General features: G+C 41.9%; 1 protein-coding gene across 9 annotated transcripts in view; it reads left to right on the top strand.

The window, feature by feature from the left end:
* PROX1 (prospero homeobox 1) overlaps nt 1–21,033 on the top strand; it is a 142,270-nt gene that overhangs the window by 13,794 nt on the left and 107,443 nt on the right. For all 9 annotated transcript variants that reach the window (XM_069608553.1, XM_069608555.1, XM_069608557.1 and 6 more), the window contains exon 3: nt 15,881–15,988. In XM_069608553.1, coding sequence (XP_069464654.1) covers nt 15,881–15,988 — 108 coding nt within the window. The remainder of the gene's footprint in view (nt 1–15,880; nt 15,989–21,033) is intronic.

A 21,033-nucleotide genomic window follows, 5' to 3' on the forward strand; every position in this document is an offset into this window, starting at 1 on the left:
AACTTAAAATTTGCCTCAGTGAAAGGTTAGGGAAGGCAACCCATTATCAGTGAGCATATCTCGCCTTTAGTTCACAACTGAGCAAACAAAATGATACAGGTAGTGATTTATTCAAGCTGCATCAAGTTCCCTCCTCCAGGCAGAGGTCTGTTTTCAAGCCTTGTGCAGCTGCCTGCTATGCTTGATTAACCTCCGCTCAGCCATACACAGAAATCTTTTGTCATTACAGCCACAAAGCAAATTATTTTGGAAAGCTAAGGGACACAATTAAAGATGACACTCAGCTGTAGTAAACTTCAAGGGCTGCTATTTTTGCAACCCTGCCTCCCTTTTTTAACAAAACGTGTCGTTTTCCATATTTGTAACAGCTTCAGTTTCAAAGTAAAAGAGACATTTTTAAATTCATGCAAGTGTGAGTCTAGTTGGTTTTCATACTTTTTCTTTTGAATAACACCTCTTATGTATATTCCTTCTATATGCCATCCACTCAGAGGAGGAAATATTAGTGAATAAACCAATATCGAAGTAATTCATGAGAAATAATTCACAAGAATGAAGTCAAAGACATGGATTATGTTTTATTCCTGCCAAATAATAACTGCTATTGTATGCAGAGGTACCGGGGAAGGGCCAAAAGTGCAAAGCAATACATTTTCATTTACACCCCAGGTTGGCTGCTGCAGTCCACTTTGGAAGGGAATAGTAATCTCGTGATCAATAGTAGATGTCATCTATAGCCTAGTATTCTTTTCAGTCTCTCTAATTTATTTATTTTTTGTCAAAAAGGCCAGATATCGTCTAGAAAGGGCCTGATTTACAATACGTTTTTCAAGGGAGCTGTCCATTTGAAAAAACGTTTGTATATAGGCCCCACTGCCTTTAGCATTTCTAACTCCGGTAGCACATAAAAGAGAAAAAAATAGAATAAAAAGCTAAAACCATACAATGGCTACAGAAGTGTGTACAGACACAACAAGTGCAGAATGACTGGGTGTGTTAAATTCTAAATATGAGAAAATGGACGTGGCTACTGATCAGCTAGCAGAACATTTCCAGGAGGTGCTCACTTGTAGAAGATCATAAAACTGCTGAACAAACAAATGCATTTGAAAAAACAAATTAGATTGATTTCGGTTTTGTTTTCATTCTTCATGTCATCATGTTCTTGACTGTGGTATTTTCAATAGTGGTCTTTGCAACAAATACGTCTCCACTATTTCTGGGTCTGTGATGTTGCGCTTCATGTGAGCGAGTGCAATGATCTAGTTAAAGAACGTAGAGCCCTGTTAGTTAAGAGCTGAATTGCTCGGTCACAGTCACGTTCAGTATCACTTGTGGGTGTATATGTGGGTGTATATGTAGCCAAAAATGTTCATTGCAAAAGCACTTCTTTCTTTTCTGTGCTGATTTTATAGTTATATTGGGAGCAACATCGCTGTTCCATTATTGGATTTGACAAGCTCCTACAAAATGAAATCTTTGGTATCAAAATGTTGCTTTACAATTTGGAAGAAATGGAAATCAACGGCTCGTAATGATAAAAATGTGTTAGGCGGCATGCAGATGATTGCACAGGTAGCTTTCTGCTAACAGCACATATCTCACACCTGATCCCCAGTCCCAAACAGCAGACATCTGTAGCTTTATTTCCATTGTAGTGGGCCTTGCAGATGTTTTTCTTACACCACACATTTTTGATTTTAACCAGAATTGTTTTTCAAAATTAAATTATTGACCAATTTGATCTTGTTTGAGCATATGTTCCAACTAATGTCACAATATGAAGTTCAATGCTGGGCTTCATCAGTACTCCCGCTTCAGTTCTTTCTTTACCCATGCTGCCTTGCTTATTTCTGTAGAAAACCACTATCTTGCATGGATGTGTGGTAAAAGAATTATAGGACCACACTGTATACCGACAATTGAAACAAAACTCAGGTTATATTAAAGTTACAACTTTAAAAAAAATTCTAAAACTCAAATATGTAGATGCACCTCGACCTCAACACCACACTTGCACCTTCACCGTTGACACCACAGAAGATTAGTGTGCTACCCTGTCACAGTGTTTTCTTTGAGTGTACTGCACTGTGTAGTGACGATTCAATATGTAGATGCATCCTGGCCTGGAGATTCAGTAACCATCAAGCAGTTCAAACCTTGGGCACCTGTCTGCAGCTCAAACCACCTGCAGCTTGTGGGACTCACAAGGAAAGAGCTTCTCCATCTCACTGCAAGATCTCTGTTACTAGAGTTATGCCACTCTCACTGAGACACACCACCCGTCTGAATGTTTGGTAGTAAAGGTTGGAAGGCCTTATGCACACAGGTATGCATACACACATTGTACCTTTGAGGAAATATAGTTCATTGTTCATACACATTTGGTACATGTGGGAATACAGTGACACTGACTATAACCTCACTGTACGTAGTCCAGCACATGCAAAGCATAATTCATGACATATCACAGTAATGCACAATACCATCATTATTATCTTCACTTTGTTGTGATATTATTCCTGTTAAAACCCCTTAAGTGCCAAGGACGAGTATGCTCGTCCTTTTTGCATTGACTTGCATAATAGCCTGACACTTTTAAATTATCAATCCACTCATTTAAAAAAAAGGCAAGGATGTTACACGGCAACATCAAGTTTCAACCCACTTTCTTCCCCAGTCACATAATGGATCCTTTATCTTTAGACTCCACTTCCTAGTTTGTGGCTTGATATCCTACCATCAAAATTGCACAATTTCAGAAATGTGCGCTTCTCTATTTTTTCTGATCTTTAAATTGCTTCCTCTAAAATACAATTGGGAATGTTCAAAATAACACCCTCCATCTGAGATGGCTCACAGTGGGGTTTTTTCATTCTAAAGTGACAGCATCTACACATAGTAGCTTTATATTTGGTTTTGTGTGAACTGTCGCTGACACCTCACCATAACTGATGCGACCAAGCTCTGAAAATATCTTAGAAAACAATTAAAGTAGATTACCAATATATCATAATGCCTTTACTACCATTTCCCTCTTGACCTCCTCTCCTTCCCTAGGTTATTTTTGCCATACTAAAAACAATTAAGACACCTTAAAAATAAAATGATGTTTAATGTATGTTGAGGTAAGGCTTAGCCATACTAAAAACAATTAAGACACCTTAAAAATAAAATGGTGTTTAATGTATGTTTAGGTAAGGCTTCTTATGGGGTGCTGATTTATCTAGCAGTTGAGTGGAGACGTTTTTCAATTTTGAATTAATTACAGATGCCAAATGATGGCGTAAGAATATGTATAACGTGTGATGAATTTTGCCCCCTAGTGTTTGAAAGTAACTAAATCACATGACATTAATACAACTTATCCTGCCTATAGTCAAGTCCGATATTTTTGTGTTTCAGGATGCTGAAACTATCCGAAATTAATTCATGAGATGTAGAATTTTGGAACAGCCACTAAGATCAATAGCTATCATCTTTTCACTGAAACAAACACCTCAGATATGACAGCCATGACTGAAGTTGTTTTTTCAAAAACAGCTTCAATAAGTCGCTGCCATTTTACGAAACTCAGATTCTTCTAAACTGAGCAGCAACATGCTATGATCTTGCAAATTATGAAATCTGTTCTGAATTGGAAAATCAATTTCTTTCAAAACCCTTTTTTTTAATCCACGTGTCAAAATGTGAAGGGGGAGAGCAGTGATGGAGGGGAGGGAAGAAAACATTACCCTCCCCCCCAAGCAAATGAGAAAAAAGGAGTCTATGCTGTCTGGACCCTTACAGGGCCTTTAACGGAAATCCTGGTATCAGGGAGTCCTGACTCTCGCTTCCTACTCTTTTGTTAGAGTACCCAGTTTTAAAATATCTCAAAGCTAGGTTCATTTTCAGCTAAGTTAATTGCTCCTGAACAAGGCGATAAAAACATATGCAGTGTTTTATCATTCATTTTAGAAGTAGGTTGACCCCATTATATGGGAGTATGAATGTAAAAACAGGTGCCTTGGATTTTTGCAACAATTAAGTGCTTTCAAGTATGAAAACATTTGTCCCAACCAAAACAGGACCATAGTTTACACACATTTTCTAAAACATGTGGTGTACAATATCGGACATTGCATCTTTATTACTATCAGCTACTACCAGCTAGTCTCTTTTCTAAATATGCGCTGCCCCTGCTGCCTTGCTTTGAACTTCTCATTTTAACATGTTAGCTTGCTAGCACAGAGAGCCTAAATGTATGAGTTACTGACTAAATTATCCTTTAAGCAATGCATCCAAAGGTAGTCCAAGCCTAACATACAATGATCAGAATTGAATGGTCACTAGTTCACTATATGGTGCTGTGAACAAACTAGGACAGGGGTCTGCAACTTGTGGCTGTCCAGATGCTTTGGAAAACAGCTAACATGATCCCTCACCACTGACTGCACTGAATAGGGATGATGGGACTTGTAGTCCAAAACATCTGGCAAGCCAAAGGCTACAGACCCCTGCACTAGAAAATGAGTTCCTTCAGCTTTCAACTGTGCCTTGATGGCCGCTGCACAGGTAATGTAGTTTTATTTTTAGTTTGGGCTTTGGCACCATCTCTAAGCCTTACCTATTGCATTACAGTAAAGATAGGGATAAATGGCATATGTGGCGGTACACAAAGCTTGTAGTTTTGGTTATTTTTCCACCCATTGACTGCCCATGCCCATGGTAATCCCTATGGCCATTCCCAACCAGTGCCTGCCCCACCCACCAAAAACACCTCCTCATGGGAACTCTTTGAGCTCATTTTATTACCGCCCTACCATCAAACTTTGCACTCAAAGTACTTTCCAGTTTATTTTCATATCAGTCTTCAGAGAGTTAATGACTTACATGGAGCTGTAAACATGCTACTGATGTAATTAACCAGGTCAGCCTTCCACCATTCAATTTATGAGCACTATACGTGTCCTTCACTGAAGTCCTGTTAAAACAAGCATTAGCAAAACAGGTCTGGCTTGTGTATAAGTATTAGACATTTGCTAGGCACTGCTATTAGATGCCCAGGTACCATTTTGCACCTGCTACCTTCAATGTCCAGTTAATACCACTACATTAGTGCCTGGCAAGTACCTTTCCCATGCGTACACAAACCCCAAACTGTTGGCAATGCCAATGCTTTTTGTTATGATTGAGGTAGTGGGCTTTTCCGTACAATACTGTGATGAAGCTCTGTTGCGTAAATGTGAACAGTTAGACTGACTATTCCCCCGCACTCTCTCACTCATGATGGCAACATTTGATACAGTTATTCTTTCCTATACACTGCTTCACCATGACATTTCACCTAAGCACAGATGGGCATAAACAATAAGCAGTTCTCATTGTACTCCAAATGAGTAAACATTTTGGTGGATGTACTGAGTGGTCATTAGCATCAGTTGAAATTATGTTCAGTCAACATTGTCACCAGCTAGGCATTTTATGCACTAGACACCTTTTTTAATTTCACATCATTCTTTTACAAAATTCTTACTTAACACTCACTTTTGTTTACGCTGATCCTGGATGTTTTGTATTGTTTCCCTAATGTTCACTTAGCTAAGCACACTGCTTCAGTCATATGGCTATGAATAAGATATGTGTCTTCATAAATACTCTTCTTGTAGACGGTATACCAATTAAACAAAACACAACCAGCCATCCAACCTTCAGCGTTCAGTGTATAGTGCTCCTATAGTGAAAAAAATTGCTAGGGCTTTTTCATGGTAACTATAGTTTTACATCTTTGGTGAAACAAAAACACCCAATAGTAGGTTTCTACCAGTGAAGTTATAATATTCCATTTGACCAGAAATGTCTTTAAAAGGATGATACAAGACCCATCTTTATTCCAGAAAGATAAAGCTCCAGAGTCCAGGTGTGTTATATGAGGAGGAAAAATCTTCAGCACTCGTCAGCGATTCTACCATTCCCGTTCGACAATTGAAGGAAAACACAAACCAGTGTATCAGCTAGAAAACATTTAGGAAGTGTTTTGTGTGAACGCAGCATATGTACTCCATAATGGACAGCCAGTAAAGTCCCTGATTAGCAAGTAAGTCAGGTTTCTGCAGAAAGAATGTGACTCTTGTTCTTGTGCTTCTTCTTCTTCAATAGGCCACCCTACTCTATGAATTTGACTCCTGTAAATCTGTCACTCATGTGAGGTTGAGTTGAACAAGCATGTGTCCTTTCCCTTGAGGCCCACCGCCCGTGTGCACTCCCTCACCTCTGCGTGCCTAATCCCCATGCCCTCACCCCTTCCTCCTTATCTGCGTTTCTGATCAAGATCCTTGCCCCTTGTGAAATCTGCTTGAGATTATTACAATGATGGCGCAGCTCTCCCAGTGCACAATACTAAATTGGAATGTGTGTGAGAAGGAGCAGGCTGTGATCGCTACTACTATCTTTGCGCAGTGTACTGTTTGCTCTACCATTTCCTACATTGCGCCTTAGTTCCCTGTTTTATTTGATTTCTCAAATCCCTGCAAGGGTAATTTTCATGGTGGGCTTGCTCCATTACCTGTTACTCTGCTCTCAACCCCTGTGTGCAGGTATGTTTTCCTTCCCTGTGTATCTTTCACCTTAGTCATGTAGGTGACTCACTAGAATGTGGCCATCAACAAACCACACTCACGCAATTGACTTGAACAGTGGGTCAGGGCAGACGTCTCAGATTTCATGTGTGCTTTTAATTTAAAAAGAAGTAAAATAAAAATGAGAACTTCAATAAACCACAAAACAGTGGGGACATGGTTTCAATTTTTAAAACACGCGTTTCTGAGATTTGTGTTGCTCTTAAGCACATGGACGAAGAAAACAGTAGTTTTGATGTTGCTGAAAACTTTAAATACATTAGTCGTTCTTTACCCTTTAAAAATAGTAATCCTCATCTATGCTTCTGGTTTCATGAAGTGTTTTGCAGATTTGAAATCCATTGCACTTTTATTTAATAATTCCATCATTTATCAGTTCTGTGAAGTGCTTCATCACACCTTTTCGAAGGGGCCAAGCTCCTCTGGGGAAGGGATGCAATTGAGTGAGCTCAGAGTAGCATTTCAGTTCTCAAGATAAGCGATGTAGGACCGCTATTGAAGTTTGGGGTAACAGATCAGATTATCAAAACAACACCTTTACATTAGTTTTATTCAAGAAACAGTGTGTGTGTGTACTATCAAATTAAGGTCCCTGGAAATGAATTCTGAACAAACTAGCACTGTGTGCTTAAGCGCTTTGACACACATTGTGTATAGGCGCTATATAAATAAGCTATCATATCATATGCATCATTGTAAAAAAATACAAGTATACAAATTTAACATGGACTATTATTTTAATGTATTTGATATTCATAAAAATGATTCTCAAGTATACAAAATCTCAGTTAATAATAAAGTGCAAAAAAGCAAAAAACTGTGCAAGGTTTTGGGTTAAGATTGCGTATCAGAATAATATAACACACACTCAAAGGGCCAAACATAGTCGCATAGAATCGCATACACTTCATTTATATAGGAACAAATATTACAACAAGCATGTTTTTTAGACAAAGATCAGCAAACATTTCTGTCTTATGTCAGTAAATTCAATTTTTCGAATCTTTTCATAATAGTAGGTTAAGGCACAATTGTTTGGCCCACTCTTTAATTTAAGTTGCGGCCACTGTAGCACATTTTATGGCCAGTTCTTCTTCAGGTCATCTAAATTAATAATGTCATACATTTCATTTCCTAGTCAATCTGAGTGGGGAATTCAATCAAACAATTCTCTTTTTCTTACCTTTTATGCTATGCTGGTTGCTTACGTAGCAGTTTACACTCCCTTTGAGCCTGTTTAGTAGTAGGGGGCAGTAGGGAGCGAAAGTCTGAGGCAGTCTACATCTAGAGGAACACCCAAGCTGTGAAAGAAGCAGGGACAGCGGATATTTTTTTCAGCTATAGCTTTAACACAACCTAATGGTAAGGAATGTTATTAAGTTGTTTCACAAAACATCGTATTAAAAAGCCTTAGGGTCAAGAATGAATTCTCAAGCGCAGCGTCTCTGATTGTAGCGACTATACTGTATCCTCTGAGCACCTAAAACATTGAAATATTTCTCAACTAAAGAGGCTATATTGCCTTCATCGTTATCGTTCGTGTTTTATTTGAGCAGCTTTTCAAATAATGTTCTTTTCTTTGTAGGCTTCCCCTGATTAATGCTGCCCGTGGTATGCACCTGTTCATGGGGCTACCTTATTGTTCGGGATCAGACTCTATATCTTTGCAAACGAATACCATTTAATCAAATATCAAGTTGTATTCAAATCCCAAAAGAAACAGACAACCAATTGTTGTTCTCCACGATCTTCCTTGTCGGGCAACCCTCTTTGCATCTCAAGAAGAAAACGCGTGTTTAAATCGAGCATATTTGCATGTTCCAAAGTAAAGCACAACCGAGGCATTATGCGAATCAAGACATCTGCCCAGGTGACAGTGGGAGGCCAGAGAATGGGCTCTTTCCTGCTTGGGTAGCCGCACAGCTGACACGCACGTAAATCCCTTTGTTTGGGCATGGGAGCATGGATTTAGTCTAACGCCTGAAGGGTATGACTGCACCCCTTGAATATTCCCTTCCCAAATAAAAGAAAATGAATTTTAACAGTAGTCATTTGTTTACTTAAAATCTTCACCCAGGGAATGTGCTGCCTCTTTCACTTAAACACTAACGCTTTTTGACGCTTTGGTGCCGCCATTTAGGAGGGTCACATTGTTGTTAAATACATACATGTGCGTTGATGTAATGGCATGGGTAGGCCTTACAAACTGGCCTGTCCTTGCATCGTGAGCTTCCTGATTGTTAACGACTGAATGAATGACTGTTCTTCAGTAGTGAGAGTACCTCAAAGCCCTAACCACTCCAACCCCCACCCTAGGTCAACATGCCAATCCCATCCTCTGCGCCCAGATTGAATAAAGCATCAGCTCACTTTGTCTACTGTGTAGTGAGAGTACCTCAAAGCGCTAGCCAACCCCCTGACTCCCTTGCCCTAGGTGAATAGGCCAATCCCAGATCCTATGTGCCCATATTGAGAACCTGGTCAGTTTACTATGTCTACTGTGAGCGCTCTCACTCCCCTTTGCCACATCAGAGGACCAATTGACAATAGTGGTAACTACCCTAAATAGCTGCATTGACCACACCCACTCCCTACACTCGTGCTGCTGAAATGGGCACAACCCCACTAGTGATAGCGTTTTGGATTAAAGCGCTATATAAACGCAATAAATACAATACAATACAAAAAAGACCATGGACATATTTACCCCTGCCATTTAGTCAGTTCAATTGCTCTCTCAGCACCATATTGGGCTTCTGCACCTTAGGCGTCATCAAGAATGAATCCACAGCAACGCCCCAGGCAATCAGATGAACCACCAATGGACACCGTTTGCGTTCGTCCAACCAAAGCATGCTCTCCCAAACCTGAACCGCCACAGCTCAAAAGGCGGTAGATGTTTCGTAGTCAATGTTCTCCAGCCATTTATCTCATTCTCTGCGAACATTCACACTTAGATCCTCTGCATAAAAAACTCAGAATTATTCTATTCTGTTATCTCTCTACAGACTCCCTTCCCAGCCGAAACGGCTGTTGGTTGTAGTACTTGCAAAATATCCAACAAGAAAGTTCTCTGTGGCAAAAAATAAGGAGGGGATGAGGGCCCAAATGTAAGGGTGACATGAAAGACAATTTTCCTACACTTACGCTGCTTTCCTCTATTGAATGCACTGAATCCATCAACATCAAAAATGAGCAACTTAATTTCTCACTAATTCCAGCCATCTCTGGCCAGTGAAGTGAGATCGACAGATCCCATGCAGTATGTGAAGGTCTCCCATTGTAATTTGTCCCAATAAAAATAGTGTTATAAAGCTGAAGTGCTATAAGCAATTTCAGGGTGCTGTCTTCCAGGACTAAAGAAACTCAATAAGAGAAGGCTTGAAGAAAAGTCTCTTTTTTAAAGCCAACAGGTTGAAGCAGTCTCTCTGAGGTGATTATTAGAAAGGTACCATGTACAGGGATATCAATGTGCATGAGCTTGAATTAGTTGTCTTAGAGCAGGTTGTAGAATGAGAGTGAGGGTAATTTTGGTTATGGTGAAGATAGTGATAAACTAGCAGGCAATGCATCTTGTGAGAGACTTATTCATTGGTTAGTCACATACAGTCATCAAGCTTCAGCACAGACCCCAAAGCCGTGAGTATGTAGCAAAACGAGTCTTGAAGGTGTTTCACTCAAACCATCATAATAGCTCAGCATGATAATCCTCAAGTGACAGAAAACTATGGGCCTGATTCATAGAATGTTTTGCACACTGAAAAGTGACTTTGTGCGCTTTTCAGTGCGCATAACTCCTTTCTCCAATTGATCGATTTGACTTTGCGCGTATTTCCGGGACTCTGCAGTAGGTCCGTTACGACTTTGTGTGCAGTGGAGCATTGTGCGCGACACTCCACCCAAAGTGTGGATGGGCCTATGCAAAGAAATAAATAGGGGGGCTGAACATGCATATTCCCCATTCTCCCCGCAGAATGAGGAAGAACAAGGAATAAGATGGGCGTGTTGAGGGACGTGCCATACAGAGAAAGTGCACGCCTGTCAAGTGCAGACCTAACTGAATTCATGGAATCCAACACGCAACTTCACTCTGTGAAAAGTGACATGCAAACCTCCTGGTCTAACCACCACATGATAGGAGACACAAAGTACAACATGCGTAAGAGCCAACACGCGAAGGTAACATAAACATAGCAATTTAGGGTGACGGCATGTAGTTGAGATGCCGCTTGGAGTTAGGGGTGATCGTATGCAGATTAGTGGGATGCTGCCCTGAATTACAGGGGTTTGTACGCAAATTTGACGGGCACTGCCTTCAGTTACGTGAAAAGGTACTCAGATTAGAGGGGTGCAGTATAGGGTGACAGGGAGGGCATGTCGTGGGTGTTCCGAGCGCAACTCTATTTCCTCTGCGACTCAGGTTTCTTTGCGGTTACAAATCCATGAAGATGCAGAACACGCAATAAATCTTTGCTGGGACTTTGTGCTTTTTCTTTGAATCAGGTCGTATATGTTATTTAAGTGGCAGATTGTAGTGCAAACTTGTTGGCTGAGTGCTTTCTCAGTAGAAAGTAGTGTTTGACTGGCCAAATTCTGCAAAGGTGGAAGTCCGAAAGCCAGGCACCAAAGAAGCGATGACTATGGGATTTCTTAGCCTTAGTGGGTCATTATGAAAGTTATTGACTGCAGATGTTGTGCCAAGAAAAATGGTCATGAGCCTCTCCTCAATCTTAGATGCTATAAGACCAATTTCACTGACACAGTAACATGGACTGTCATATTAAGTCAAAGGGCCTGAGGTTGAACAGGAAGGGCCCTGATGACTCTCCCAAGCCTGTACTTGGGTACTACTGCCGTCAGCTCTCCACTGTTCGGGTTAAGCTTCAGCCATTTTCTTTCAGTCCATCTGGCTTCCTCTGTTAGCACTAAGAATGAAACCTGTTATTGGAAAATCTGGGGCTACCTGAGGCATCTTTGAGATGCTCACATGCAACTACGATTCACAAAACTTTGCTCCAGGGCATCGCAAAGGTGCCCTGCTGCATCTCCAAATTTGTATCAGTTTTATGCTTTCTGAATGGGGTATAAGGTAGCAGGTGAGAATCTAAGATGCGGCCTGGGATCTCCTGATTTTATCCGGTGCACATCTTCGAGAATCCGGCCCTTGGATTTTATTTTTTTACATTAGATAACACATTTTTCTAATATGGAATAATTTCATTTTCCATAATCACCCAAATGTTTGATCAAGAAGTAAAGCTGGGCATTCAACTCATATCTCCGGTTTCCATGGGCATTACTCTAGCGAGTAAATGACATATCTTCAGTTTCCTGCTGTCATGGTGAGAGACTGCAGAAGACCAGTCTTTAGTATGAAGAGTCGCACATTCGAACCATTAGCACAGAGGCGTGTTTTTATAACCAAGTGGGCAATGGAAATGTTCAACCTGGCCGCACGTATGCGCACACGTGGAGTGGGGACGTGGAAGAAGAGTGCAGTAATCTTAAAAATAACATCTCATATGATCTCCCACTCATTCTTGCCTCGAGCATTAGTCATCAGAAATACAGGAAACATTGTTTTGCGGCACAGCGCTGCGAGAAAGTATGAAAAGACACTGCACCGTGGTAGCTTGTTTAACCCAAAGGGACAGCTTCCCCTCTCGTTTCCTCCGCCTGCCACCCACAACCCTTCTCTTCATCTCCAGCCCAGGATGGTGGATGGTCGGAAAAAGCCTGTGCATAGTGCCAAGTACATTCGCAGTAGTTGGACGGGGGCGAGCAGATAGGGTTGGCCGATCTGCAAAGACAATTATATTTGCAATATAAAGATGTTACCAGCATTGATGTAATTCATTTGCACAGCACTGCGAATGGGAAGAAATCTAGTCGGATCAGAAGCATAGCTCGCAGATACATGTCCTCTATATTCTTTACCCCTATAAATAGCCACCTAGTCTAGCAAACAGGTTCACATGTGTACATATAAACAGACACATCCACCTCCTCCTGTAATTCCGCCTGTCACGCACACACCCAAGTTCTTAAGTTTGCCTTTTTTAATGTTATTTAAGTAAGGCTAATTTGCACTTTGCAAACACACCAAGACAAGACTCCCCGGTTGTTTGAACACTGCCGCAGGTTCAGCTGCAGTGCACTGTGTCTCTGGCCTTTTATGTTCCTGAGCAGATGTCTTTCATTAATTTATGGATTTATCATCTTTTCTTTTTTTTCTTTTACACCTGGCAGCTGTCTCAAGTTTCAGCAGTTATTGTCTATTTTGCATTACGCATAGAACTGAATGTCATCTGTCTCCGCAAAGCTGAGGCTGGGAGAATTGAGACAAGGCCCCATGAGCTGCTGGGATGGGGCTTGTTTGCGCACCCATCCCCCTTCTGCACCCTCACCTTCTTAATATTTATTTGCACTCGTTTTTCTTTGCTGGCCTTGAATGGGGCTTAGCTCGTGTTCAGTACAGCTGTGTGTTTACCGAACCCCTTGCATCATGACTCACAGTGCGTGTGCAAGTATCCTGGAAACAGCTAGTGCTTTCTTGGAAGAGCATTTCCTTTTCCAGCGCAGGCACTTAAAAGGGAAATTAACCAATCGACCCGTCTAGCTCTATTTTATTTTAAAGCAACTCGTTAACTGACTTTCAGATCCAAAATGGCTTATTGGTGGCCTTAACGTGTTTTAAAAAAAATGTTAAAAGTCACATCCCAGGCAGCCAGCAGCACACTTTTGACAGGCTGTTACAGATGGCTCGAATGCCCACAAATGGGATTTCTGTAGCTGCCTGTTTCAGTGTGTCCTCGGTGCCTATGTTTGTAATAGCAGTGGGGTTTTGTACGTTTTTTTTGCGGAACACCTACAAATAAAGGAAACTTCGCAGTGCACAACCAATCCAGATATTAAAAAAAAACCTCGCAGATCTGTTTAACCCTATCAAAAGTTGAAAGTGTGCTTGGAAAACTTTGACTCAAAATGTACAATAGGTTCCCCGTCATTAGTTATTGATTTGCGTTTCTAAAAAGGAAGCTCACATGCAGATACCCCGAGTTCCGGGCAGGAGTTTTGACGAGCCTGATTCACAGAAGCGTTTTATAATGGTGCAATTCCATTGAAAAACGCTGTGTGAATCAGGTCTTCAACGTCTTATCGCTAAGCAAAATGGGACAGCTTGCTGCTGTTATTTCACTTATGCGCTTTGACAGATGGCGCTGGCAAGCATAATGCTCTTTTAGACTCCTCTATCGGCCTAATGGAGGTAACTGGAGGTTCTTTCAATTCCCCTCTTGGCACAAGAAGTATGTCAGTCGTGAATTATCTCCTTTGTGATCGTTAAGCTTGCGAAACAAAATGAAACTTCAGACAAGCTGGTTTCAGTGTACTCGCCCAGACCATATTTTACAATATTTTAAAATGTTGTTTCAAAGGGTTGTGCTTTATTCTTTTTCGACTTGATTTCTTCAAGAATATCGGCTGCCCTGTAAGGTCTAGGTAACGGAGCAGAGCTGCTTGTAGTAAAGTGCTTCTCTAATTCTATGCCTGGGGAAGAATCGTCTTCAAGACCCCTGACCCTCCAATAAATAATGCCCCTAAATTCCCAAAGAAAAACCTAGTGCCTGTCCTTCCTGCCTTTCATTCAGCGCACCCTCTTGAATATTTGAGGCGGTAACTGTGTGCCCAGTGTTTCCCAGTCTGAAAGAATAAACGCATTAATGATGAGCATCAGTGAACTATTCTGACCCTCCCTCACAAGGTGTAAAAGTGTGGACTTCAGTGTAACCTTCTGCAGACAAGCTTTGAAAAGAAGCAATGCTCGGAGGAGCTCATGGGAAGGACCCTTCGATGACCCGTGGGGGGCCTCATTGATTTTCTCCACATGCATCTTCATTTCTGATAAATTATAAAGCCATTAATTTGCCGAGGGAAAGGCAGGGACAGCCTGCGGCACAGATGTGGCCAAATCAGGCCTAGCACGCAGAACACAAAGGAGTGCCAAGAAGCTGGAGGCGAATTAGAAAGCCCGGGTTGTTTTGACTGGCTTTATGGCTCGCGGGAATTGTTTCAGTGCTTCTGTTTACAGATTCAGGAGGTAATGATGTTTCCAGATAAATAGTGTTTCTTATTAGAGTAAGTGGTCATTTATTGATCTGCTAGCCCCCATGCATTGAGCTGTTAGAGCCCAAATGCTTCCTCACTGTCACCAGCCGAAGCAGTGTATATCAGGGAAAAACAGGTTTCAGAATGTCCGCGACTTTTAAGGTTGCAAGAAAATAACTCAAGCTAAGAATAGCATTTATGGTATCTAAGTGTGTTATGTGCTTGGTCCATTGTTTTGTGTGCAATCTAAGGTCACAAGTTTGCATCCCAGTAGAGTGATTTACCGTTTCCTCCTTCCGAGGTCTATGAGTTGAGTACCATTGAATTTGGTTAAAATTATATCTTTTAGTACAGCTTTTAGAAGTATGGTGGAATAAGTCATGAAGCACTGTAGTAAATAGTGAAAAAAATAAGAATAATGCAGGGTTTTGTGAATTATGCCTAGTTCACCATTAAATGCACTGCCAAATCTACTGATCTACTGTTGTTTCTTGAAGGAATTTCTTAGAAGATATTGAAAAAAAGTGTTATTTAACAGACTTTTCGGGTGAGTGTGTAAAAACCAGGGGCTCAAGGCAGCTAAGTCTAGTCTCCTGCTTTACTCTTGCTTTCCCAGTTATCCTTGGATATGTCTCCCTAGCAACAAGGATTGGGCATACACACGCTGCACCATTTTGGGAGCAGAGATTTGCCTTGTGTTACCAAGAATGTAGCGAGGCATCCAACTGGAACTTAATTACGTTTTGGCAGTTTTCATCCTGAAGATCGTCATTAGATGCAAGAAGGAAAGAGAAAATGCTGCCTTGCATTCTGATCCACTCTTGCAGAGTTAGTGCTTTTGAAGTGGGATAGCTTTAATAATAAAAAAAGTACTACGCACATACACTTTTCATGGCTCCTAATGTGTGCCAATCCAGTTGTGTGCTAATCTGGTTTTCCCTGGGGTGGTGTGTGAGATTGACGATCATAGACGTATGCCATTTTGTGGTGGCTCACTGGTGCTTGAGATGGGGCAGAAGATGGGAGTCAACCATTTTTTTATCCTGGTGTCCCTGGTTTTATGCCACCTGTGAGCATACTTGAATTTGATGTCCATATGTATAAAAATATACTATACCGTTCAAGTGCGGCTTTTTCTTTAACAAGCGCAATTCTACATGCAAGAGGGCCTCTCACCCAATCATCTGAAGAAGGCCAAGCTGATGTTCTTCTATACGCGCTATCCAAGTTCCAACATGCTGAAGACCTACTTCTCAGACGTGAAGGTAAGGAAGACGTTCTTATTTCTCAAAATGTTATTCTGTTACTGGCACATCTTGCCCTAGTTAATATCTGTCACTTTAGGTGACTTTTGAGGAAAAGGAGCTCTGGTGGAAAAGCCATTTGGTCAGTTACACCTCCCTTTTGGTTGAATTTTTGGACTTCTACTTAACTGCCATGAAGATAGTGCCAGTTGATATCAGTTTCACCATGGCACTGTCTACTGGTGTCTATTGCCTTTAATTGGTGCTCCTGCTTAAATAGTAGACTTTGCCTCATCTTTCCTGTTAGCCATATCTATCCTAGAGTCCATGAACCATATGCTGCAACTGTTTGGATCATGTAGAAACCATTTGTGACTGGTCAGCTGGCCCTTCCACGAAAGGTAGGGAGGGACTGAGTTAAACTAGTTGACTGTAGTTTTGCCATCTGTAAAAAAAATAAAATGTATGTGCAAATGTCAAAATGTTTGGATCTATGAGTGAAATGACTACCTTGCGAAAAAGTACTGTCTGCTGAATCCATATAAGAGTTTCCCGTAGAGACCGTGGCCTTTTGTAAAACAAGGGTGTTGAGCATTTTATTTGCGGCATGTGTGCTATGCAGAATGTATCTCCTTAGTAGGACACAATGAGCATGAGATAATGCAACGGTGCCCTCAGCTGTTGACTGTGTAGGAACAAGAACTTTGTCGTCAATGCAAATTCGCTTCTAAAAAGAACATTCTGCCGCTGTGATACAGTAGAGAGGCTTAAATGCCCTCCATTGTTGCAGCGCCCCTTCCAGTTTCCCATACGGGTGCTTACATAAGCAAACCGCGGATTCCCTTTCTTTGGAGCAAACGATAACCGTAAATTGAAATCCCCCCGACCCCCTCTGCACTAACTGCCTCAAAACAAAAGTGGCGATTGTCTCTTATTTACAACTTAATTTGTTGATGCAAAGTACACTGGGCATAAGGCGGGGGCGGGGGGAGCAAATAAAGTGACAGATTCAGGCCACATTATTCAAATGAGGATATGAAAGCTGTCGACCTGCAGATGCATCTTCTCTCTTTCTAAAGACTATTAGGACCTATTTTTTGGAAACAATTGCCCCCTGCATCGACTAGATTTTGTGCTAATAATCTTTCACTTTTCAAAACATAGATTGTGGCCCAGTTACGCTAATGTTGGACCCACTGTCATTATCCAAATAACTTGACAAACACTGCAATCCCTCAAATAAGTTTGCTAGGTTTTCTTTCAGCAGTAAGGATTTGGGGAAATGCGTGCATTGCTTTCATGTTTGATGCGCCTCCGCAACCTGCCCTGAATGGGATTGGCAGACCCAGAGTTATTAAGATGGGCCAGCTTTGAAAAGGAGCACCAAAGCCCCTCCACTTTAATCGCTTACAGTGGATAACTGTCGGCTACATGTTCCCAGAAACCTGTGGCACAAGGCAGCATCCGTGGAGACTGCCTCCTCTTCTGGAGGACCTTAAAAAGAATGTTGCGGACAGGAAACGGGAGACGACAGCTTGTTCGCCCCAGCACCTGTGCCATGTCTGCGAGCTTCCCATCATGGCGCTCATAGCCATTGGGGACTTTGTGCGTGGTTAGGGGGGGAAGGGGAGCTACAAGCAGGGGGCATATGGAAGGGAGGTATTTCATGGAAAGTATTCAGAAGTGTCAAGCTTGCTATTCCTTTATTATGGGCCCACTTTAATCCTGAGCTGGTAAAGTACTCCCATAACTTGCAATATCGCGCATATTCTTCTTAACCGGTATGTTAAAAAGACAGACAGTGAAGTAAGTCGCAATCCTCAAAAATGAAGTGACATAGTGAGCTTGCGCTTTCTCCTAGACATTACCAGCTCACAATTCATCTCAGATTGCACTTGTCGGAATTGACTTTCACGCTGCAGATCTCTGTGAGGCTGGTAAGAAACATGTGTCCGACGAATTGCGCTGGACATACTGTACTTTAATTCAGCAAGAGTTTCTTGTCAACTCTTCTTAGGCGTAAACGATCCATGATTGGCAATGCAACGCCAGTTGCCACTTAGAGCCCCACAAACAAGAGTTCCCATTTTCCTGTACCAGCATTGAACAATACCCCCTCACATCTTAAGTGGCAAAGTGCCACAATTCTTAGGGCACCAAATCCCCTTTGTACCAGCCATAATTGCCAGTAGGCATTTATAACAGAACCGCAGCCTGATTTACAAAGCCATTTTTCAATGGGAAAACCCTGTTAAAAACGCTTTGTAAATCAGGCCCAACGTCTTTTCAGTTGCCTTTTTTAGGTTCAAGGTGTTGCTTGCACTAAAGATCTCTATCTATTACGCAACCTTCTTTCAATGAATGCGGAGGAATCTGAAATTAAATGAAAATCTTGAGTTCCATGCCAATTAATGAAATGGTCTAACAGTAATTCAAAAGGCTTCTGGAATTGGTTCACTGGACTTTGCTTGTAACCACACCCCCTAAGGTTACTGAGTCTGACCAGTAACTGCCTGTAGGTTTCAACATAACATCCTCTTGCCCTCGGAGAGGCTGTTCCGTTATATCAAGTACAGCAAATGGTCTCATCCTGGCCAGAGACCAGCATGGAGACTGATAGGTTCCCCATGATCTTTACTGAAATAAATTTGATATAATTCTGGTATGGAAGCATAATGAGCAGAGCAAGGATCAGTGTGTGGCAGTTCCATTTCTCAAGAGGTAGAGCTCAATAGGCAGCTTCAGATCGCGTCATCTTCTCAAGTCCTATGTTCACAATTTTTTCTTCTTGCACTTTTTGTTTTTGCACAATAAATCCTCAGGATTTCTTTTTTTGGTTTGGTTCAACAACAACTGTCCAGCTTCAAGGAATGATTGGTGTGCGAAGGGCAACACCGAATAGATGACCCTGACAAAGCATGCTACTGTTCCTGTTGCCACGCATGCGCAGAGCCCTACGTAAAAATAATAGAAGACAACATTTTTGTGGTGCTACAAAAAATGCTACGGTTCCACCCGAAGGATGGAATCCCCCATAAGTATGGTGGAAATGGGACTATGAGAGTACAGCAGTCACTATGGGGAGTAACATTGGATGATTGTCTGGCATGTCTATTCAGCTTTAGATAGAACAAACGAGCCATTATATTCCATCTCTCTTTTCTAGCATCAGGACTATGTCTATCAGTGCCAACTAAAGACCACTCCCCTAGAGGTCTTCTTATATTGTGAATTTCCCAAGGCTTGCCTTGTTACCAGAGGCTGCTTCTCTGCTACTGCATATTGTCTCCCCCAGTTATCTTATCCAGCAAAGTTAGGTGGTGATTTAATGTTCAAATAATCTTTCACAATAAATGTGGTAAAACTGAAGACTTTTCAGGGAGTTAGAGGATATCCATCAGACACTATAGGGGAGCCAAACTCTATCTCACGGTGCAGAAACTCTACAGAACATAAATACCACGGGTGGCCTGCTAAAGGCTAATCGGGTGCCTAATGTTCAAAATGATTAAGAAGGTGACGTCTAAATTGCCCTAACCAATGGGATTACCGAGGGGTGGGAGACATCACTATTTGCTTGAAATCATCAGTGAGGGCCACACTACAAGGTCCACTGTGTGTTTAACCTGACCTTCCTTCACTTTTAACTTCTTTTCTACCCAAGTTCCCTTACTAATAGAGCTAGGAGGGTACGTAGCATTTTAAATCTCACACTTATTAACTCAAGTTTACTTTTCAGTCATTCCCAAAATGGTTAATGCGCTTATTTCCAGGAGTTCTAGATTTAACTTAATGTGGCAAGAATCATTTACCCTGTACTCATCATAAATATCTTGTTAAGTGATCCTTAGTAACAGTATTTGCCTTTCTTGTGTCCAGTGATATGGACCTTAAGTAAATAGGATGCCTAAAAGCAAAACCAGATATGTCTCTTCTTATACCTTGCATAGTCAGAAGTATCACTAACAGTCGAATGGATTGTGTCCTCCAACGTATTCCTCATCTTTGATAATCACGTCCAGCTTCGGCTGCTTTGGAAAACTTTCTCGGCAGAGGGTGCCGTGCGTCGATGGCATCAAGTCGATTTCCCTCGAAGGCCTCTGTTGAGGGTGACGTCATCGGGTGTAGAAGTAGCACGCACGGCGCCCGTAGGCCTCAGTTCTGTTTTTCTGCAAACGTGTTTACTTCGGAGACTCAGCGCGTCTCGCCACTGATTATTTGCTATGCAATTCCTAAAAGAAATCGAGTTCATCAATGACAATGTCTTTGTGCTCTACCCCACCGACTCCTCACACGGTCTTCAAGAAGTGTACGGAGTGTGATTCTAAAATGTCGATCATGGATCCCCATCGTTCTTGCCTGTGGTGCTTGGGGGAAGGCCATGACACCGATTCCTGCACATAGTGTTAGGCTATGATGGGAAAAGCCCTGCGAGAACGAAAGCGGAAGTTACAAGTAGGGAAATAGCCCCAGGCAGCCATGGCTACATCAAATAAGGCAGCGTACCCTACCATCCCTCCACATAGGGACGACAAGCGTGTGGATGGATGGACACAGAAGGTGTTTTCAGCTGGGAGTATGGCCCTGAAGTCGGCCAACTCCACATGTGCCTTAGCCAAGTTTTCGTACACTCTGTGGGAGTGCATATCCATGGCGGCGGAGCACATTCCAGAAGGGGAGGAAAGGGAAGGTTTCCTAGCTATCGTTAAGGATGGCAAAGAAGCCATGCGTGAATCCCTTCAATCTTGATTGGACACTGCGACAGACTCAGCAGGTCCATGGCTACGAGCACGGTAATGCACAGATTTGCGTGGTTGCGCAAGACAGGTTTTGCACCGGACGTGCAGGCTCGTTTGCTAAATATGCCACTTGACGTGTCTCACCTATTTGGCAACAAAGCCGACGAGAGCCTTGACAGGTTGCAGATCTCAAAGGCGGCTGCCAAATCTTTAGGGGCCGCTGTCAGGCAACCTCAGCCTTTTTGTTCTTCAGGACAACCATGGAGGGGGTGATCCTATCATTACTACTCCACATTTGGAAAGGCAAGTGGAATGGCCAGTCAAAGA

This window comes from Ambystoma mexicanum, chromosome 4q (genome assembly GCF_040938575.1).
Source record: "Ambystoma mexicanum isolate Mex_15411 chromosome 4q, UKY_AmexF1_1, whole genome shotgun sequence".
Lineage (NCBI taxonomy): Eukaryota > Metazoa > Chordata > Amphibia > Caudata > Ambystomatidae > Ambystoma > Ambystoma mexicanum.